General features: G+C 42.5%; 1 protein-coding gene across 9 annotated transcripts; it reads right to left on the minus strand.

Annotated features, from left to right (window-relative positions):
• Positions 1-306: 306 nt before the first annotated feature.
• ewsr1a (EWS RNA-binding protein 1a) lies at positions 307-19,549 on the minus strand. Of its 9 annotated transcripts, none has more exons than XM_015366290.2 (18): positions 19,500-19,549; positions 16,258-16,294; positions 15,889-15,940; positions 12,050-12,176; positions 11,504-11,518; positions 10,694-10,892; positions 8,912-9,079; positions 8,023-8,315; positions 7,458-7,650; positions 4,429-4,466; positions 3,690-3,725; positions 3,345-3,460; positions 2,965-3,094; positions 2,527-2,625; positions 2,228-2,354; positions 1,504-1,601; positions 1,089-1,326; positions 307-532 (listed from the first exon to the last, which is right to left on the minus strand). In XM_015366290.2, exons 1-18 carry the CDS (start codon positions 19,513-19,515, stop codon positions 493-495), a joined length of 2,022 nt encoding a protein of 673 aa, XP_015221776.1. In that variant the 5' UTR covers positions 19,516-19,549; the 3' UTR covers positions 307-492. The 9 variants fall into 9 exon arrangements, with proteins under 9 accessions (XP_015221776.1, XP_015221775.1, XP_015221774.1 ...); XM_015366289.2 differs by having other exon boundaries at positions 3,690-3,722; positions 11,504-11,521; XM_015366288.2 differs by having other exon boundaries at positions 11,504-11,521.
• Positions 19,550-19,874: the final 325 nt, after the last annotated feature.

The raw sequence follows: 19,874 nt of genomic DNA on the forward strand, positions 1-19,874 counted from the left end.
GAACTGTTGGAGGAAGAGACTGCCATGTTCTCATTCTCCTCTAACAATAAAGATGATGCATCTGGAAAGCACAGTTAAAATGAGGACTTTCATTCTGACCAGAATGCAGCAGCATAATTAATACCTTCACAGCTGATGACGATTCCTCATGCCTGACCAGGAAACTGAATAAGGACATTATCCCACAGTTCTAAACAGAAAACAATGTCAGATTTAATCCTTCCAAGGACCTCCATTGGGCAGTGACTATTTCACCGACTGCAATTTAACCTTATTAGAAAGACAAAGACACCGCCCACACAGAACTTGCACTTTTCAACATTTTTAATAAAGGAAATAAAGGTTGGAATAAAGCGGGGAGGGTTGATACAGTTTAAAATAGAAAAAAAACATTAAACAGCTTGTCACAAGGTTACACAACACCTTCCACATTTTTTTATTATTAAAAAATAAATCCTGTATTCAATGGGAATTCTTCAAATGCACATTACTTCAGTATGGTCTGTCACGGCGCTCCTGCCGGTGCTCTCCTCTGCAAACCGAAGGATGAAAGGAGTGGTCAGTAATCCAGAATGGCCTTTTAAAATCCCTACACTCGCCTGTATTTAGGCCCGTTAAATTGCACAGAAAATTTGCCAGGCCTTCCCCAGCTAAATTTTTACAATCCAAACCTTACCAATACCGAAGGCAATTTCTTCACAAGCATTTCCTAATGGCAGGAACGCCGAGGTAAAGTCAAATCATAGGCCATTGACAAACATGCATGTCTAGATGCAATGAGCAGCTTGCGCTCTGCAACCTATGGGATCTCATTCTATGCCTTTCTTGGCAAACACTTTGATGAAAATGGCTGCTCACACTATGCTGAACTCTGCAGTTGCTTGCCTGTTACACCTTGCACTTTGGGGAAACAAGTTACATCCAGTTACATCCACTCTTGTCCTTTGCTGCTGTGTCATACAATTCAGTTAACCTGAAAGTTTGGATACATGGTCATTCATGAAATGCGATGTTATTAGTAGAGAGAGAAAACATCTGCAAAGGCGCTCTGGAGAACACATCACCTTCAGCGACACACGGTAACTTACTTAATCTCCATTTTGCCAGGAGCTCCGATGCCCCTCCTGGCGCCTCTGCTGCCCATCTGGTCCATAGGGGGGGGACCACCTCGCCGGCCGCCTCCAAAGCCTCCCCTGTCCATCCCGCGGCCCCCTCGAAATCCACCGCCTCGATCCCCGCCCCGGCCGCCCCGGAACAGGCCGGGCCCCCCGCGGTCCATCCCCCTGCCGCCGCGCATGCCGGGGCCTCCCCTGCCGCGGTCAGCTCCTGCGGAAGACCGAGCACTCTCAAGAGGCGGAGGGGTGGTGCTCATGCGCCACCTTCACACCGCTCTAAAAAGGATGTGCAGTACATCTGGGTACAAACTGGGAGCCTAAGCTATTAGCAAGGCGAACCTCTGTCGTATGAAACGTTTGCTGTGAATCAAGTATAAGGAATCTTTACCTGGTGGGGGAAAGGGAGGTGGGATAAAGCCTTCAGGTTTTGGAGCTTTGCACTGATTACATTCCATTCTCCACGCGAAGTTCTGGTTGCCACAGCCACTGAAAAAGAGTCAGATAACACCCCTTTACCCAACACACAGTTACATCAACGCATGGGTTAGCAGCTCTTGTATTTAGTGGGACTGATCTGAGCCACCCATTTCCCTGGTAGGCAGCACTGTTGGGATACAACACCTTTAATTAGGTCAAGTCAAGATTCTCGCATGGTGAAGCTTGAGGATACAAAATATGTATTAAGCACAGTAGAAGCTGCAAAGGAAATTCAAGACTCTATAAATAATTGGTGGATGTTTAAGACTACAGATATAAAATGGAAATGGCTCGACCTGTGCTACTTATGAAAAAGATGTTTGTATAGACATCTTCTCGACAATGTGGGGAAGCAACAAAAAGGGAAATCATGATTGAAGAATTGTTAAAGGCATATGAATTGACAATCAACGCAACAGACTTAGAACCAATAGGGTTAAAATCAGAGATGGGTGTAAAGAGGAAACCAAATTGAGATAATTTATTGACACTGATGGATAAATAAACTACCAGCAAACAAGCTAGGTGGTGCAATCTTTATGTTCGACTAGACTGCGATGAGTGGCCGATGGCGGCGACGCACATTTCAAAGGCACTCGAGAACATCTGACCGGTTTATTCGGCGCGATACTCACGGGTTGGGACACTGCCAGTCTCCAGCTCTCTGCTGCATGTTGCTCCCCAAAGGGCCGCCCCGTCCACCTCCACGAGGCCCCCCGCGGGGCATGAAGCCACCCCTGTCAGCGCCCCGGCCCATCATGCCTGTCAGGAACACCACAGCCATCAGCACAGGACACACGAGAAACGGCTCCTCTGAGCCCCGCTTGAAGGCAACTTGCAGCCCCACGTCCAGAGTGGTCAGAATGTCAACACTGACAGTTTGGTCACATGCCCATTCTCTTGCATCCCCATACACCTCCACACCCCAACGCACCTCTGCCATCTCGGGGGGGCATTCCTCCATGCATCATTCCCACCACGGCCTTCCTCCGGGCCATGGACACCTTCAGCTTCTTCCCTTGGAACTCTTTGCCTTGGAAGTCAAAATAAACAAGGTCATCAGTGGCTCAGTACAAGGCACCAGCTCCAACCAGGAGTCCACTGGTACAAGAAAACACAGTAAACCCTCTCCCTACATATCCACAGATAACCGTGAATAAACTGCCCATCTGCACAACCCATCCCATCTTGCCACTTAATACTCAATTCTAAAGTATCCATGTTGAGTGCAATCAATCTGCACTTGAAAGAGTATGCACTGCATACAAGGGGAAGCTCACTGACAAATGCAGAACAGCATCCCCGTTAACATGTTCTCTTGCACCAGGAAAACGTCAACACAGCAACATTTTATACCATAAAGATAACCTACCATCGAACCATTCAACTGCAGATTTGGCATCTGGGGGATTTTCATAGGAGAGTGTAGCATCACCCTTTGGCTTTCCCGTTTCCTTGTCGGTATAAATGTTAATTGCAGGCTGGCCTGTCCTTTTGTTTATCTGTTGAACAAAGTGCTGGTTAAGTCAGAACACTCTAGCCCTTGTCAATTATGGTCAAGCATGTAAGCAAACCTACAAGGAGTTAAAAGTTCATTTACCTAAAGAAAACTATAGAGGCTCTAAAATGTAAAAATCTATTTTAGCAGATGCACTGGAACACAGAAAATGAAATGGTCACCCACCAAATATGCACCCATTACTAGTTCAACAGGCAGATTTGTAAAAATACAGAACAAAAAAATATACAAACCCTAATGATTCCACAATAATTAAAGAACTCTGCAGCTTCCTCCAAAGTTACACTTTCAGAAAGCCCAGTAATATAAATGGTACTGTTTTCAGAGTCATCTATTTCTTCTGGAACAGCTGTAAAAGAAAAATATGACCTTAATACACTAGCACTCCACACCCCACAGTGGAGAAAGATTTTCAAACATTAGTCTAGCAACGATTTATGTTCTGAAACTTAAAATTACAAGACATATTAAGGTCACTTCCAATTTTTCTCATTTATATTCCTGACAGGTACATTTATCAAACGAGTTAACACCAAGCTTTAAACTTCAAACACATGCAAGGAGAAAATGCAAATTACCCATATCTGGCTTGGGTCCATCATTCATGGGTCCTACTGGTCACAAACAGGAAAGAAAACACAGAGAAAAGTTAAGAGGGCGCTGGTTAACACCACTACCTAAATAAACTATCTATGCGTTTACCCAGGCACACTTGCTCTTCTGAGCTCTCGCTGAAATAAGGAATGAAACCTTTGGGCATTCAAGGTTTAATATTTTTGCTTCTTTGTTGTCAAGACACTTAATGATTAAGATAGAGTTCAAAATACCTTCATTAAAAGTACACAATCTATAAAATTACTCTACAATTTTTCAATACCCAGTTAATAAAAGGCGTGCCATTTTTAAGAAGTGGTTCCAAAACACATGAAAACCCATTTCTGAATTAAAAACCAGGGGTTCAAATTGGACTCCATCCTAAAGTGAGGGGCTTTTAACTATAAACACATTCCTCTTAGAACTAAAACACAAATGCCCTTTTCAGAGATTAATTTCTCATTGTGAAACAGTGTACTTTGCAATGCATGGTTTCCTTGGTTGTGACCGATTTACTCTAGGAGAATTACCCCTTGCGTTCATTACTCTTACCTTGCCCAGAGGGCCTAGCTTGAACCCCTTATTAGACCCAACGTTTATGGCCGGCAGTACACTTCGTAATTAAAAAATATTGTACACCACTGCAAGTGCTTACTCTTAAAAGAGGTTTTACTCTAACGCTTTTGCTTGTCTTACTAGCCAGTGTAATACTCATTAACTTACCACCAGGCTTAATGAAGCCACCTCTGTCTCCAGCGATGCTGGGGAAATAAACGAAGATATGAAGGCGACTTCCCTTACAGAGCCAGTTCCATACCTCGAGCCCAGGGAGCTCGCTTGTGGGGGGATGACACAGTTCTGGCTAGATCTCTCAACAACCCCCAACTGACAGGTTTACAAAGGCTTATCTATTTACATGTGGAGCTTATCTTAGGCAGGGGCAGTGGGGTTGTTGGGTTTCCAAGATCCATTCAGGCCCTTCTTCGAAAAAAAGGGCTGGGGGCTGTGCTTGGACAGTTTGAGGTTTGGGTGGGTGCTGGGGAATGGGGGATAGTCTTTATTACCATTTGGGTTTAAAACCCTGCATTTCATACAGCACAAAAGAACGTATTATTTCAGATGCAGCTCTTTCGTACTCCACCTGCTAACAAAGTATCAAGTACTGCGGATCGTTTTGGAACTGAGGTTCAGCCACCATATTCCCATACAATACCCAGAGAAAAAACAAGTGGGAAAGTACCAATGACGGAGTAAGACCAAATTTAGGACCGCAAGTATGCTGCGAAACCCAGTTAAATGTAATGTAAATGTAAGTTAAATGTAAACCCATCCAACACATACCAGGAAGCATTATTAGGGCATGGTGCCATCTATGAGGATGCCGAGATGCCCAGCATGAGGGTAAATACAAAAGAACTGCACCAGAAATGATCATATTACAATGTAAGCTGATACATGCAGCTTTTAAAATGAAAATACACACCAAATACACTTTTATACAGAAACGTTCAACTAAAGTTACACAATTCTAAAATACAAAAAACCTTCCATCATATAGAACCATATTACAATAGCAATAAAGGCATTTAAAAATACATTTTGGAAGATACAGTTTCACAGTTCACACTTTTAAAGACATCTCTCCAGCTATACGCAGACACCGATTCGCTAAGTCCCACTTTCATTATGCTGCCGGCTCAGTACTGAGTACAGGTACTTTTAAAGTATTGATGTGTATACATGGCTCTCACTTTGTAACCTGTAGCATATAAATGCGACAAAGCATGTTAAAAAGTGTTCACGTTAAAGAATAATTCGAGACAAAACATAAGCAATCCAAATGAATGTCAAAACCACAATCTTATTCTCCTTACCTGTGCAAGGATAAAAGGTGAAAGCATTTGATTTCAAAGCTAATAAAGGAAACCCAGAAAAGTTCCCCCCCTTCACTGACCCTTTCCAAAACTAACCTAATCAAACCTGTTTGGCTAAAATTAATCCTTAGAAATATCTATACTACAACTGGCTTGGTTTGCCTAGCAGGAAGTAACCAATATCATAGTTTGAGTGTTATTTAAAACAAAATCTGGTTCACTGTCTGGATACCCAGCAGAAAGAAACTTGAACTTTGGATAGAAATCAAAATCTTAAAAAAAGCAGAAGCTTTGCTAAACAAAAACAATGGGAAGTTTTATGTTTCCCAGACCTGGTCTTTAATTGTCGTGAGTCAGGGTGTGTTCAAACCAGCAGTACAAGACTTGTAGAGAAGGGGGATAAATTGGTTCCAATTACACTTAATTTGATAAAATTAAAAAATTTTCCTCAGAATTTTAATATGGTAATTTTATTCACATCATTAAGAACTTAATTAAGAAGATCTGTAGAGTTTGGCACTCTCAAGAATAAGGTTGTAGTTGAAGTTATAATTGGTCCTCAAACATATCAGTCAGCTTTTCATTAAACCTCTTCTGTTACCATCAATCATTTAATGACTGGCTCAACTGGACCAGTTTAACCACTACACCGAGCTCTTCAGTTATATAGAGCTGCAGACACACCAGTCCTCCAGAAACAAGATTAGAATAGGCTTGTCCAGAGTGTAGGGTCAAAGATATGATAAGGAAGGAGGCAGAGACCAAACAGGCATTTTGGACAAAGGGCAAGACGAAACGTTCATCAATTGGGTACCTTCATAATGCTTTCACCTCTTTAACCACAAAAATGGCATTTTCCACAATTTCTAAGCATTTGAGGATAAAGGTGTACCGTTCAGGAAGCCCCATCACTATCGTCAAATATTTAGTTTAACTTTATCACAACAAATACTTATTCATTCAGGTTTGTTAACACTTCTCTACAGAATGTATTTTAGGGCACATACACTCTTCTTACTCCTGAAGCGGTTTCACCTGGTATTTACCCAGTTCTGCATTACATACAGAAACTGTTTACAACATGCAGGATGCTATAGGAAACCAGATGTGATCTTTGACCACAAAGCTGAGAATATCTTCCGGAAATACAGCTCCAGAATCCTCAGTACACAACTTACCTGAAAAGCAATTCCTGAAAACCTATTATAATAAGGCTAAGCTGTAAATATTGCCACCACGATTTTTAATTAACGGCTGTTTTAATCATCAACCCATTCAATTTTGGCATTGTGTTATAGCATCCTGCATATATAAAGTGTTTTGGTCATTTGAAGCTACCTGACCATTACATCTCTTAAGCTGAAAAAACAGCAGTTAGAGAACCTTATAAAATCAGCCTTTAGGCCTAAGCCTTTAGTTTGCCTAAAGCACATTTAGCATGCTTGCTCCAGCTCCTCAACCAAACAAATTAGAATTACCTTTTGACCTTTGGCCTTACTGACTGCAGGGCTGAAAACACCGCATGTGAAAAATGTCCTGAATTTCTACCTTTTCAAGGTCTGGCCAAAACAATACTCTTCATCCAGAAGAGCGTGGAAAAGAATTTGAAGATGTGAATGGATGAAGTTAACATGGCAATTTTAAAAGTAATGAAAATTCAAAAGATGAGAACTACAGTGTTTTTAGAAAGCCCACTTTCAGATAGCTCCAATTAAAGCTCATATCCAGGTGAGCTTTATTAAAACCAGTTGTATTTCTGCTATCTACTGCCATGTGTGTGAATTCAGAGACCAGTAATGTGTGCAGTTTTCAGCCCTGTCTCATCGGTCCCTGTGAGGTGAAAGAAGGCTGAGTGAGAAAACGAAGGCGTTTCCTTACCCCATTCCTCCTCGGCCCATTCCCCCTCTCCCTCCTCCTCTGATCATGACACCCCTGTCGAAGCCGCCTCTTCCACGGCCACGGCTATCTGCCGCGCCCATACCGCGGCTCTCCCCCAGGCCTGGGAAACCGCCGGGCTCCGGCCCGGAGAAGCCACTGCGCATGCCGCTGGGGTGCTCCTGCCGGTAACTCCCTGCGGGACCGGGGGAAACCAGCAGAACAGTCAGCTAACGGACGGTCTCTCCAACACCTTACAGGAGATTTGATTTTCATAACATGAGGCCTGACAGAACCGGGCAGTCCGACCCAGTCCCATACATTCCGGTTTGGTTGTTTGAAGTTACCGTTTTACTTTTGAATAAGAATAAGAGAGCAAAGCAGATTTTTATATTCTGAAGTTTGAAGAAAGGGTACTGGTACCACCTAGTATACACTGTGTTCTGATCACAGGCTGAATGTCTCAAAACACCGAACAGGTTTCCCACGGGAGCCACCCTGGAAGGCAGGTGCAGAATCCCATCGGGTGCAACACACTGGAAACGGAGGGATAAGAAGTGTACGATACCTTTATTGTACTGGCTGGGGGGATTATAGTCACTTTGCTGCCCGTAAGTGCTTCCGGCCTGCTGGCTGTACTGATTAGGAGGCGGCTGCCCATAGGAGCTGGACGGGGGAGGGTAACTTGTTGGTGGTGGTGCCTGCTGCTGCGGCGGCGGCGGCTGGTAGCTCCCCTGCTGGCTGTAGGAGCCCTGCTGGCTGTAGTTTCCTTGCTGTCCATACCCCCCTTGCTGGATGTAACGGCCAGGCTGGGTGTAGGTATTCTGGTCATAGCTGGAGGGTTGGGTGCTGGCACTGTAGCTATAGCAATGAAAGACATGAACTGTTAGTGGAAGCCTGCACAGCAATAAAGTACAGAGACTAAAAGAAGTATGGGGGTGGGGGGGGGGAAGACTGTTAAATGCAGCCTGTCCACTCCTGAGTTCTGCATAATCCTGTTAAGGAAAATCTTATACTATGAAAGTCTGCCTGGAACAAAAAGCAAGGCAGGGGCTCTACATTAATGCATCTCCTGTAAGATGAAATACGCTTTCACACTTTAACGACCAAGCTATAGCCTTTCTAAAAAGTGAAAACGGTTTATAAATCAAATACAAAAAAAGGGTCTTTAAAATTGGTCCACTTTCCAATATAGTTTAGGAATGAAAGCACAGTATTCCCCATAACAGGCTTTGCATTATTTATAGTTTACTGCTGTACATGCCAAAAATAACACCACCACACTCCTTGAGAGGTTAAGCCGCCGTTTTAAGAATGAGAGGAAAATGCAAAGATGTAGAGCCTTCCCCTAACTAAGCCAAGACGAGATTGTTAAAATAAACAACCTCCAGTACGGAAACAAGCACCACTGGTCTACCTTACCTGGAGCACCAGGAGCTGCCTGCCGGGATAATTACCTGGTTGAAGCATAGGAAGCCTGGGCACTGCCTGACTGCAGAGGGTAAGAGCCAGGCACCTGGGGATAACCGTAATTATTCTGGCTGTACCCCAGATTGCCTTGGCTATAGCCGGGAGGGTTAGACTGGCCTGGGGGGGTCTCCTGTGGCTTGCTGACCTCCTGTGCTCTAAAAGTTAAATTTAGCAGTCAGGTTATAAGCTCCTTTTACCAGGAAATACAAATATACCATGAATGTACCTTGCATCAAAACAAAGTTCACAAAGGTTTTTAAGTTTACTGGAAATAGGCTGAAATTAACTTGAATCCCTTTAAATATCTACTGTCATTTTAAGGATAGACCAATGGGTACTTTATATTCTCCACTTATAAATTTGGAGAACATGATCTTATTTTGGGGAAACCACTGTCCCATTACCTTAGTAAACAAAAAAATTTGGATTTCAAGCTGATGCCTCCGCAAAGGAACCTGCCTGTTTAATCCTGTAAAATGTTAATTTATATACAAAGTGTCTGACAAAATAGTTTAGTAAATGGATACATCAAAGAATCCAGACAAGTGCAAAGAAAAATTCAAAGAGAAAAATAAAGATAACCTCTTTCCTATTAGTTAAAAAACTGCAGGCGGACTGGTATTTGTTAGTTTTTCTACAGGGCTTTGATATAATAAAGCAAGTGTCCCCTAAAGCAGGTTACAGCACTGATGGCTGTTAATGTGTGCAGCGCAGACGTTCACATTTGTGCCATTAAAGCACAGTATTTCATAAACGACTGTCCTTATAACATCTTCATAACCAATGGAAAACTGAATGCAATGTTCTGTTGCTACCTGTAATAAAAGATTAAATGGTATAATATGTTATGTTATAAAGAACATCAAAACACCTTTCCCAAAACATTTTAAAATCCATAACATTTAATTAAATCAAAGCTTCATTAAATTGAACATGAACGGGCTGGATTAATGTTTCATGAGTACTTGAAAAGCAATAAAGTCACATTATTTGCAATCAGATGCCAAACTAAGAAAGCCTACCAAAATTGCCAATCGGGGTTAAAGTCCTTAAAATCACTCTGCAGTCGTTTCAAAGTTTAAAAGCTACTCTGAACAACATTTTCTCAACACTTCATGTAGAGTCCAGAAGCACTGCGACATCAGCCAGTTGTCAAAAAGACAAACCAAAAACACAAGACATGAATGGTATAAACGACAACTAAAACTAAGTTATATATATTGCAAACTGAATCCAACTGATTAAACATCTTTCTAGCAGTGAAAACCTGTTAAATACCATGAGTCACGAGATGCCATTCACACATGAAGAATCGCCTTAATGTTTACAGAACCAGCTGAGCCCCAACACTTAAATATGAAGAACAGCTGAACCAGGATCACAGACCTAGTCCACTACATTTAGAAAAAGTAAAATTTAAAAATGCAAAACAATATTCGCAGTTTTAGATTTACACCACCTACAAACACTTATCCGCTTTGTTAACCAAAGTCCATCACGGTTTATCTGGAGAAACCCAAATATAACAGAAGATGTTATTGACTAAATATCCTAATTTCTTACAGCTCCAGCAATAATATATACATTTTCCAGGGAATGCAAGACAAGACATCATACAACCTTCAGGAAAAAAAAGATTTTAGAAGTCACTATATAAAAGAATGTGAAGAAATGCATCATGTGCAAGGAAAGGGTGTACGAGTGTAAATGAGTGTAATAAACGCAACACGGACAGAAGTCTTCAGATCAGGGAAAAGACCACGAATTACCTGGAAGGAGCAGCAGAGCCCGGCTGCTGACCATAGCCAGGGTAGGTCGGCTGGGCACCATAGGCCGGCTGAGTGGCATAAGAGGTGGGAGTCGTAGTCGTGGTGGCAGCGGCGCTCGTGGTGTCGTATCCACTCGCCCCATATCCCTGAACAGGCTGACTGTAGCCTTGCGGAGCTGTGGGGGCTGCACTGTAACCTGCTAGAGATTGAAAGTTTAACAGAGTGGGTCCACAAATCCCAAGTCCACAGGACAGCTCAAAGAGTGAAATAATCATCACATGTCTCGACTTGAACCTGGTGATACATGGCGTACATGTATTGTAACATCTCTCATATAGGGACACTGAATTGTTTAGACCAGGCACATGAGGTTATTTGCTGGACAAAACAGTAGTTCCAATACTACAATTTGAACCTTTTCTAAATCAATTTCTGAAGAGTGGTATGAATCATGCACAAACAATTCAGTTTAAAATGACTAACAAACCAACTGTAGGAAGCCCTTTAAGATTTGCATGACTGTTAAATATGATGCAGCATGGTTACACAGCTTGAAAATTGCAACTCTGGAGGAGCAGTGTCATTTAGACAAGACATCACAAGAGATATCCTAAATCCTTTGTTAAAGAAAGTTACAATTATGTAATTTCTGAAATGCAACAATAATTTAACAGCTTTAAACACAACTAGCCATCTCAAGTTCACACTGACCGACTTCAATGTCAACCATTACTCAAAAGGCTCCCACAAATTTCAGATGCAGTGAAATGGGGAAACAAATCCATGCAAAAAAAATGTCATTGCTCAAACCTGTAGTATTCCCTTCTGCTTTGAGGTAGCAATCACAGAGGAAGCAGAGGGTAAATTAGAATGTGACATTTGAAGAACTATTTGCAATTTAAATGTACTATAATACAACTTGGAAATAAAATCCCAGCTTGTAAAAAAAAAGACAGCACTCCAAATATTTTCAAATACTCAAAGAGTGAAATGTAAGGACTCCCAACTATCAACTAGTAAGAAAAAAGCACATAACACATTTTAATATAATAACAAGAAAGATTACATACACAATTAAGACTATCAAAGAACTAAGAATAGCAATAAGCAATAAGAATGTCTGAATTTATCCCGTAGTATTTAAAGTTAAAACTAATTTAACATACTACAGCATTCCACTTAAAAGTAACAGGTGATGAACACCATGACCTGTCCAGTATATATTTGCGTATCTTGTACTCTCTAGATCTTTTTCCTTCGGTATTGTGCAGTAAATTTATTAACATATTAAACAAAATAATACACAATAAAGTATTTTAAATTGAACTGAGAAATAGACCCATGTTCAGGACTTACCAGGAGGTGGCTGCCCATAGGATGTGCCATAGGCAGTCTGCCCATATGCCCCAGCAGAAGACCCTGTCTGTGTGTAGGAGGAATCACTGGGCTGGCCATATGATCCATACCCCTGTTGACCATAGCTCTGCAGAATACACATTTATCAGACCAGGTGTGCAAGACACATTCATCCCAGAACTCCTCCAAGATCAAACAAAATAACATTCTGAAAATCACCTTGACAATTTAAACAGTACATCTTAATCCAAATTCTAACCACAAAAACATGCAGCACAATTAACCAGCGAATACTGTCCGGTACACGACAAACTGTTTAACAGTCAGATGGAAAATACTGTTAATTTTCACTACATACAAATGGCAAAATACTATATTTCTCCCTCTAGTTACTTGCAACCGTGAAAAATATTCCTATTACTTGCAAGCTATAAATGTAAAAGTGGGGTCAAGAAGAGCTACTTCCTCGTAGTGACCTCCAGGCAATGCAATGCTTACCAGTAATGAATTGTACTACGCAAGAAGAAAATAACCAAGGGTCTTTCAAGAACCTACAGGTCCATGTATCCTGCAAATCAACGTGGAAGGCCTAACTAGAGCCAAATGCGTGGTCATCAACCACCTGGCTCAAGAGCATAACGCTCAAGTGATCCTTCTTCAAGAGACTCACACCAAAGAAGACAACAATATCAAGATATATATATGGTTACCACCTCATAGGTGCCATACATCATGCACACCATGGAGTGGCTACCCTAGTAAAACTTGACAAAAATGCAAAGCACGTAGCCCAATCACCGGACGAAGATACTACACAGTGCACTGCTATTGAAATAAAAGGCTTTACTATTGTCAACATCTACAAACCACCTAGTACCCAGTTCTCCAGTCTTCCAAGCTACACGCATCCTGTCATCTATGCTGGTGACTTCAATTGTCAACACACCAACTGGGGCTATCGAAAGAACACACCAGAAGGCGAGGCCCTAGCCAACTGGGCATCCATTCGAGGTTTAACTCTGCTGTTTTTCGTGCGTTTCCCAAAACCCCTCTTAATCGGTAATTTAACGAGCCAGTATAAAGTACTTCTTTGTTAACCCCGCCCCTGAAGTCGCTTAGCAAAAAGCATCACAATTTGATTGAAAAACAATCGATTGACAATTCTTTCATTATATGGTGTCGGTTTTGGTCCTTCAGTGGGATGAAATAAAGTTGTGAAAAGGAATATGAAGCAAACATAACATAATTTAACAACCATTTAAGCGAAAGTGTATAGACAGGTACAAAATAGGACCCTTATTGTTTCTAAGAGAAAAGAAAATAAATGACTGACATGCCATAAAAGAAAACCAAGTTTGGACAGTGTATGCGTCCTGTACGACATCTTTGATTTAAAGCAATATTTTTTGGCGCGCTGCCATAGTTAAGAATCGCAGTGTTCCATGAGAAAAAAACGTATTTATAGTTATTGGGTGTATTGGAACTCAATGGAAGAATTAACTAAGCTTGGCACGTGTCACTCAACAAATACAGGACCTATAATCAAATTTAAAAACAAGTAGGTCTAAGCTTTACTGTTAACAATCACGACAGAACATAAAACGGTATTCGAACTTTAAATATTGTATCGACCGCGGGTTGTATGGAGCAGGCGTGGTACTCAGGCAATGGGGTTGAACAACACATTTATTAACTCGAATCGGGAAAGGTACACACACAGGGACAGGGGTTACAGCGCTGCACCTACACTAACACACAAACGCAAAGGGAAGAGACTGTATCCCAGACTCCGTCCCACTATATAGTCCGGTAGTCCCCAGGTGCTGTTCTCAGCCCGCCCTGTGTGGAGCTCCATTGTAAAATGTTACATGTTTCACGTTCTTTATGGAATTTAAATACAATTGAAACCCCACCCCAAAAGCACTAAAAGAGTATTATTAAAACATTTGACTTATAAATACGAAATTTACCCAAGATGATTAATAAATTCATTACTGTATAAATAAATGTTCTTTTTTCGAATTTTCTCTTACATAGTACAACAAAATATCAAAATCCTTAATATAAAATCTTAGTATTCTATATTTCCAGAGAATTGTCATGACGTGAATTGAATGTGCTCTGTCTGGCAATCTCTGTCGCTAAGATTGGCGCAAGAGGTAGCCAGTTTAAGAAGCACTTAGTGATTAAAGAGTGGGTCGGGGAGCACGTAGACTACGAAGGATTTAACGTTCTACTTTAGTTACGATGGGTTTTGGGAAACACTCGTAAATTAACGAACGATCTTAAGTGCGAGTTTACGATATTCTTAGCTTTACGATGCTTTTGGGAAACTCACCCCAGGTCTGCTGTATGGTTGATGATATTGAACAATGCTTCCAAGAAAAAAAGAAAGCAGGTGCTGTTCTTGTGGCCACAGTCTGGCATAAAGGACTCATACTCAAACTGCTTTGTACCATCCCAAACAAGAAAATGGTCCTCTTTATCCAAGAACTAATCTCTAACAGATCATTGATCTTAACACTGGGCAACGACACCTCCAGGAAATTTTACCTTAAGAATGGCGTCCCGCAAGGCTTGGTGATGGCGCCAATGCTGTTTAACATCTACACAGCTGACCTGCCATGTACAACTGCCAAAAAGTACATATACGCAGACAACATTGCTATTATGCATTGCTCCACAGACATCAAAGCAATAGAAACTACACTATCGAATGACCTGAACAAGCTGAACTGCTACTTCAAAGACTGGAGGTTAAAACTTAGCATCAAATGCAAGACAGTGAGCAGCATTTTCCACCTCGCCAATCGCCTTGCTAACATAATCAACGTCAAGTGTGAAGACAAAACTATTCCATTTGAGAAAAGCCCGAAATATCTAGGAGTCGTCCTTGACCACTCACTGACCTTCAAGCAACATCTCGAACAAACAGCAGCAAAAACCCAAGCAAGGAACAACCTCCTGCAAAGACTAGCTGGCACTAGCTGGGGTGCAAATTTCACCGTCTAACACACCTCTGTGCTTTCTCTGGCCTTCTCGGTAGCTGAGTACTGCTCTCCTGCCTGGCACAACAGCAGCCACACAAAGAAGGTAGACACAGCCCTGAACAGCAGCATGCGCATTATAACCGGGTGCATCAGATCTAAGCCCACTGAATTGCTACCGATTCTCAGCGGCATCTCTCCACCTAACCTTCGCAGAGAAGCAAGTTGCATCAACCTTGCACTGAAAGCCTCGGATGACTCCAACCACCTGCTGCACGATGCCATCTGCAACTGGAACACCACAGTCCTCCGATTAGAAAACCGGCACTCACCTTCTAACACAATGAGGCGCCTCATGAAAGAAGCAAACAACGACAATGGCACTAATTGGGCTAACAAAAAGTGGCAAGACACATGGAATAATAATAACCACAGACTGAAACAATTTATTGACAAAGTATCCAACACACCTGCTGGAAATGACCTACCCAGACAAGCCTGGGTCAAGCTGAACCGACTAAGAACCGGACACGGCCGTTTCCGGGCCACCCTACACAGGTGGGGTCTCGCTGATGACCCAACTTGCGAATACGGCGATGGCAAGGAGCAGACGGCCGACCACATCCTATACTCCTGCCCTCGCTTCAGATGCTCCGGCAACTTTATTGATTTGGACGATGCCAGCCGCGACTGGCTGAGGCACCTGACTGTAACAATATAGCCATGTAACTTCTGCATGTTAAGCTCATACGAATATATATATATAATGTAAAAGTTTTAGACAAAATTAAATTAAAGACAGATGGATCTCAATATCACCTCTGCTCATACAAAGGCACTTTGGTCACCAACCTGTGTACTTTGTCCATATACCGGAGCTGGCTGGGCTGCATAGGAGCCATACCTAAAAATTGAAAAATACAATTCAGACATTGATCAGGTATTAACATTTCAGCAAAAAAACTCACTTCTGTAAACCACCACCTGCAAACAATGTGTCAAAATGACCCTCTCACAAATTTAGTGTTTTAGTCTGCAGTCATATTGTTATCGGTAAAAGAAATCAAAGACCTGTTTAAAAGTCAAATATTATACTCCTACTCGTCCTAAACTTGAAAGGACTGACATCAGCCAAATTGAGCTCTTGGAACATCTTGGTTAAGTTTTCTGCCTAGGCTTTTAACCACCTATTTCATAACTGAGCCACATTTAAACACTTACCCCTGCTGGGCTCCAGCCTGGCTGTAGGTGCTATAATCTGGAAAAAAGAAACCAAATTAGAACTTGTAACAAAGTTCTTCCTTGTGCACTAATCTCACAAGGACTCTAGATTCACCTCCTACATGAAATATTTTGCTTTACCAATAGATTCAAAAAAGCCTTGGTACGCTTACAAATAATACTACCCGCTATCAGCGTCTTTGGAAACACTTTGATGACTAAAAGGTGATGGAAATTAATGCTAAAGCTGTCGGCTCTATTCTCTAATAATGAAATGGTAGGAACACTTTAATCCTGGAACCTTAAAATGCACTTTCCTGTATAGTCTTAAAGACAGCATATTATCATTTGGCTCTATATTTGCGGAGTCTTCAACTCTTGGCTACAATGAAGATATGTAGACTGTTCTGATAGATGAAATGTTGTAGCTTCAAAATACACTACATGATTTATCAGGTCAATTAAACACAGGTCATCCTGAATCACCTGGGCCTACGTCTAAAAACTGGGAACAATTACTGGGCAAATCTTAATTCAAGGATCTTTGGCTCTTGATGCCTAACTTATTTATAATTGTGCTATAAAAGTCTGCTAAAAATCTTATCACAATTACAATATTCTACAGTTTTACAAACATAATTTAGGAGAAAACTACAAAACCTCTTGTGCTGGACCTCTGCAGAACTAGGAATGGAAGACCCTCAGGTAAAGCCTGTCAATAGCATTACACAGTTGTGGGCCATAATGAGTTTACATAAACTGGACTACAACTGTTTTTCAAACAGGGCATTTGAGAAAATTACCTGCTCAGGTTTCAGAGCATAGAAAGCAATGTACACAGTACATTACAGTTGTGGCAACAGCCATATACACGTTAAACTACCAGTCACTGCATGTTTGTGGAATAGTTTTAGATAATATCATGAATTCTAAATAAAGCACATTTAGAATCCAATATAAAGCCTTTACAAAAACACATATTTGGGATTAGACATATGTAATTTAAAACACTTGTATATTCTGCAAGAAAACCTAGAAAGACAGGAGAATTACAAAAGAGTCTGCTGTCTGTATTGGAATTTGAAGACCAAATTAATACAACTCTAACCAAGATGCAAATGCCTAACAGTGTCAAGCACTGTAAAGACAAAAAAACTGAAGGGAAAAGCAAGGCTTAAACATCACTAGCATTAAGTTCTGCAGACTTTTTAAAATAATCTCATCATGTTTAGTTATAGTCAAATTCCAAGGGTATTTCACATATACAAACGACTGTATTCACTCATGTAGCAGTTATGGCATGTTTGAATAGGAAAGCTAGGAGCATTGTGAGCTTACAAACAATGGCCACAGGATTAGCTAGAAGCTACAGACATTGTTGGGCAAGAACAAACAACTATCAAAACCATGAAACAGCACATCCTTTGTAAACACTGAAACAACAGCCTCAATGATCACTTCAGCTCTGTGGAGAGATAGGGATCCCAGAGTGCAACGTCCAGTAAAATAACACAGGGCTAGTCTTCCAGTTGGACAACAGGGGACAAAGTTCACACACAGCCCACAGACACTTGAAGGCAACACAGCACTAAGCATCCCAAGCCTGTGAAAGGAGGAATTATACTTTAAGGTATAGAGGGTATAGTACAGATCGAAGATGGCGTGAAAGTGCACACAGGTACAAGGACAACTCAGGTATGCAGCAGCTGAACACAAATGCAGCAGGATATCACTAGCTACAATTTAGGAAAATTAAAAATAAGATACATTAAGGCCTTAACAGCAGTAGAAGCCCGAATATCACAGGTTCAAAACCAAGCCTTTCTCAGACAAAATAACTGCGTGCAGTTTTGTCCTTCGCATTCCCCATCACCTCACCACGCACAGCGGGCTGAGGGAACACCGTCACGCTAAAAAACAAACAAACCCAAGTCGCGGAGTCGCGTCGATACAGCTCGGATACCTTGCTCAAAATGCAATTTTTTCTTTTTTTAAAAAAGAAGTTTGATATCTGACGCACTTCTCCACTGCAAAAAAAAGGGGGTCCATCGCGATATTAATAATAATAATAATAATAATAAGCGTTTACCAAGCACCTGGGGGGTTTGAGCGAAGGCCATCCCCACAACAACACCTACAGCTGCGCCCCAACAGGAGTGTGGGCAGCCGTGTGACCCCGGCAGGGCCTGGGCATGCAGCTGGCGCTGCAGCGCGGAGGAGGAGGAGGAGGAAGAGGAGGAGGTCGCCATAGCAGCGTTTTTACAACAAGCCGGCGGCGTCTGACAGCCCCGCATGGCGCAGGAGCCGCTCGGGAAAACACCCGCGATCCGGCAGGCCGGAACACCCCACACACGCCCAGGGGGCTGCGTGCACTCCGATTATGGCGAGTTTTGTTTTTGGGGGTGGGGGTAAGGGAGTAAACAACAACAACAACCACATCTGGCCCTCGGACTCGCGAAGGTGTGAAGAACGAGGCGCCCCCACGAACAGCTCAGCTAGATCCCCCCAAACACGCCATTCAAGCGCTTGTAACGCTGGACCGCCCGCCCTGCCGCTGTACAACCGCCAGATATGCACGCCTCATTTCGGCTTGCCCGCTCTCCGTCAGGGTAGCGGGAGGTCCCCTCCTCCGTCGCGGCCAGGGTGTCTCCACTCTCAGAAGGCCGCGACCGCGGCCACCCCGTCCGCTTCACCTCGCACCGGCGAGCACCGCTGTCTCCGGACGCGATCAAGCGACCGTGCACACCGCGCACGAAAATACGGAGGCAAAAATACATTTTAACAAATAAAACGCACTCTTTTTTTTGGGGGGGGGGGGGTTACGCCGCCCGACGGAAGAGATGCGCTTGGTTTAATTGATTAGTTTTGAACACCGGCCACAAGGCAACAGTTGTCCTTCCGTACGCTGCAAATCCAGCCCCTTCACGGACAAAATATGAGGGGGAAAAAAAAACGATCCCGTCTTATGGCACCGAGGAAAAGGCGTTTCTGCAGAGGCCGATGCAACCGGCGCAGAACCCTGAAATTCAAAAGTATTCCAACTAAATGGGGATGTACGTCCACCCCATCCCCCAATACTGCAATTATCTCGCTTTCACAGCCTAAACACCGCCACAAGGGGACGGGGAGCATGCTGCAGTGCGTGCCATCTAGTAACAGCGGTCAGATCTGTTTGCCATTTTCACCAAAATATATATATAAAACCGAGTAATAAATCGAAACGGCTTCCCCGCCGCCCTCACCAGCTGCTGACGCCATTTCGTGTGTCCTCTGTGAGTGTTCCTGGCGCGCATGCGCGAAGAGGGGCTTAAGCCTCTACCAACTCTCACCGTCGTAGGAGGAGGAGAAGAAGCAAAAAAATCCGATCCATTTGGAAAGTTTAGGATCCATTCACGTAATAACGCGATTTAGTTCTTGTGGGTAAATTATTTATTTATGGTCAGTGATTTTTTTTCCATACGCTGGGTTTTAGGGAACTCGAACTCACTTCGAAAATGGTACATTCTAGTTGGTCACCCCCCCCCCCCCACATGACGTAAAAAGCATGCTAGGGACCGTCTCAAAATTTTTCAATGAGAAGAAAAATTCAATACGATGAAACACAAACAGGTGACAAT

Source organism: Lepisosteus oculatus, chromosome 22 (genome assembly GCF_040954835.1).
Source record: "Lepisosteus oculatus isolate fLepOcu1 chromosome 22, fLepOcu1.hap2, whole genome shotgun sequence".
Classification (NCBI taxonomy): domain Eukaryota; kingdom Metazoa; phylum Chordata; class Actinopteri; order Semionotiformes; family Lepisosteidae; genus Lepisosteus; species Lepisosteus oculatus.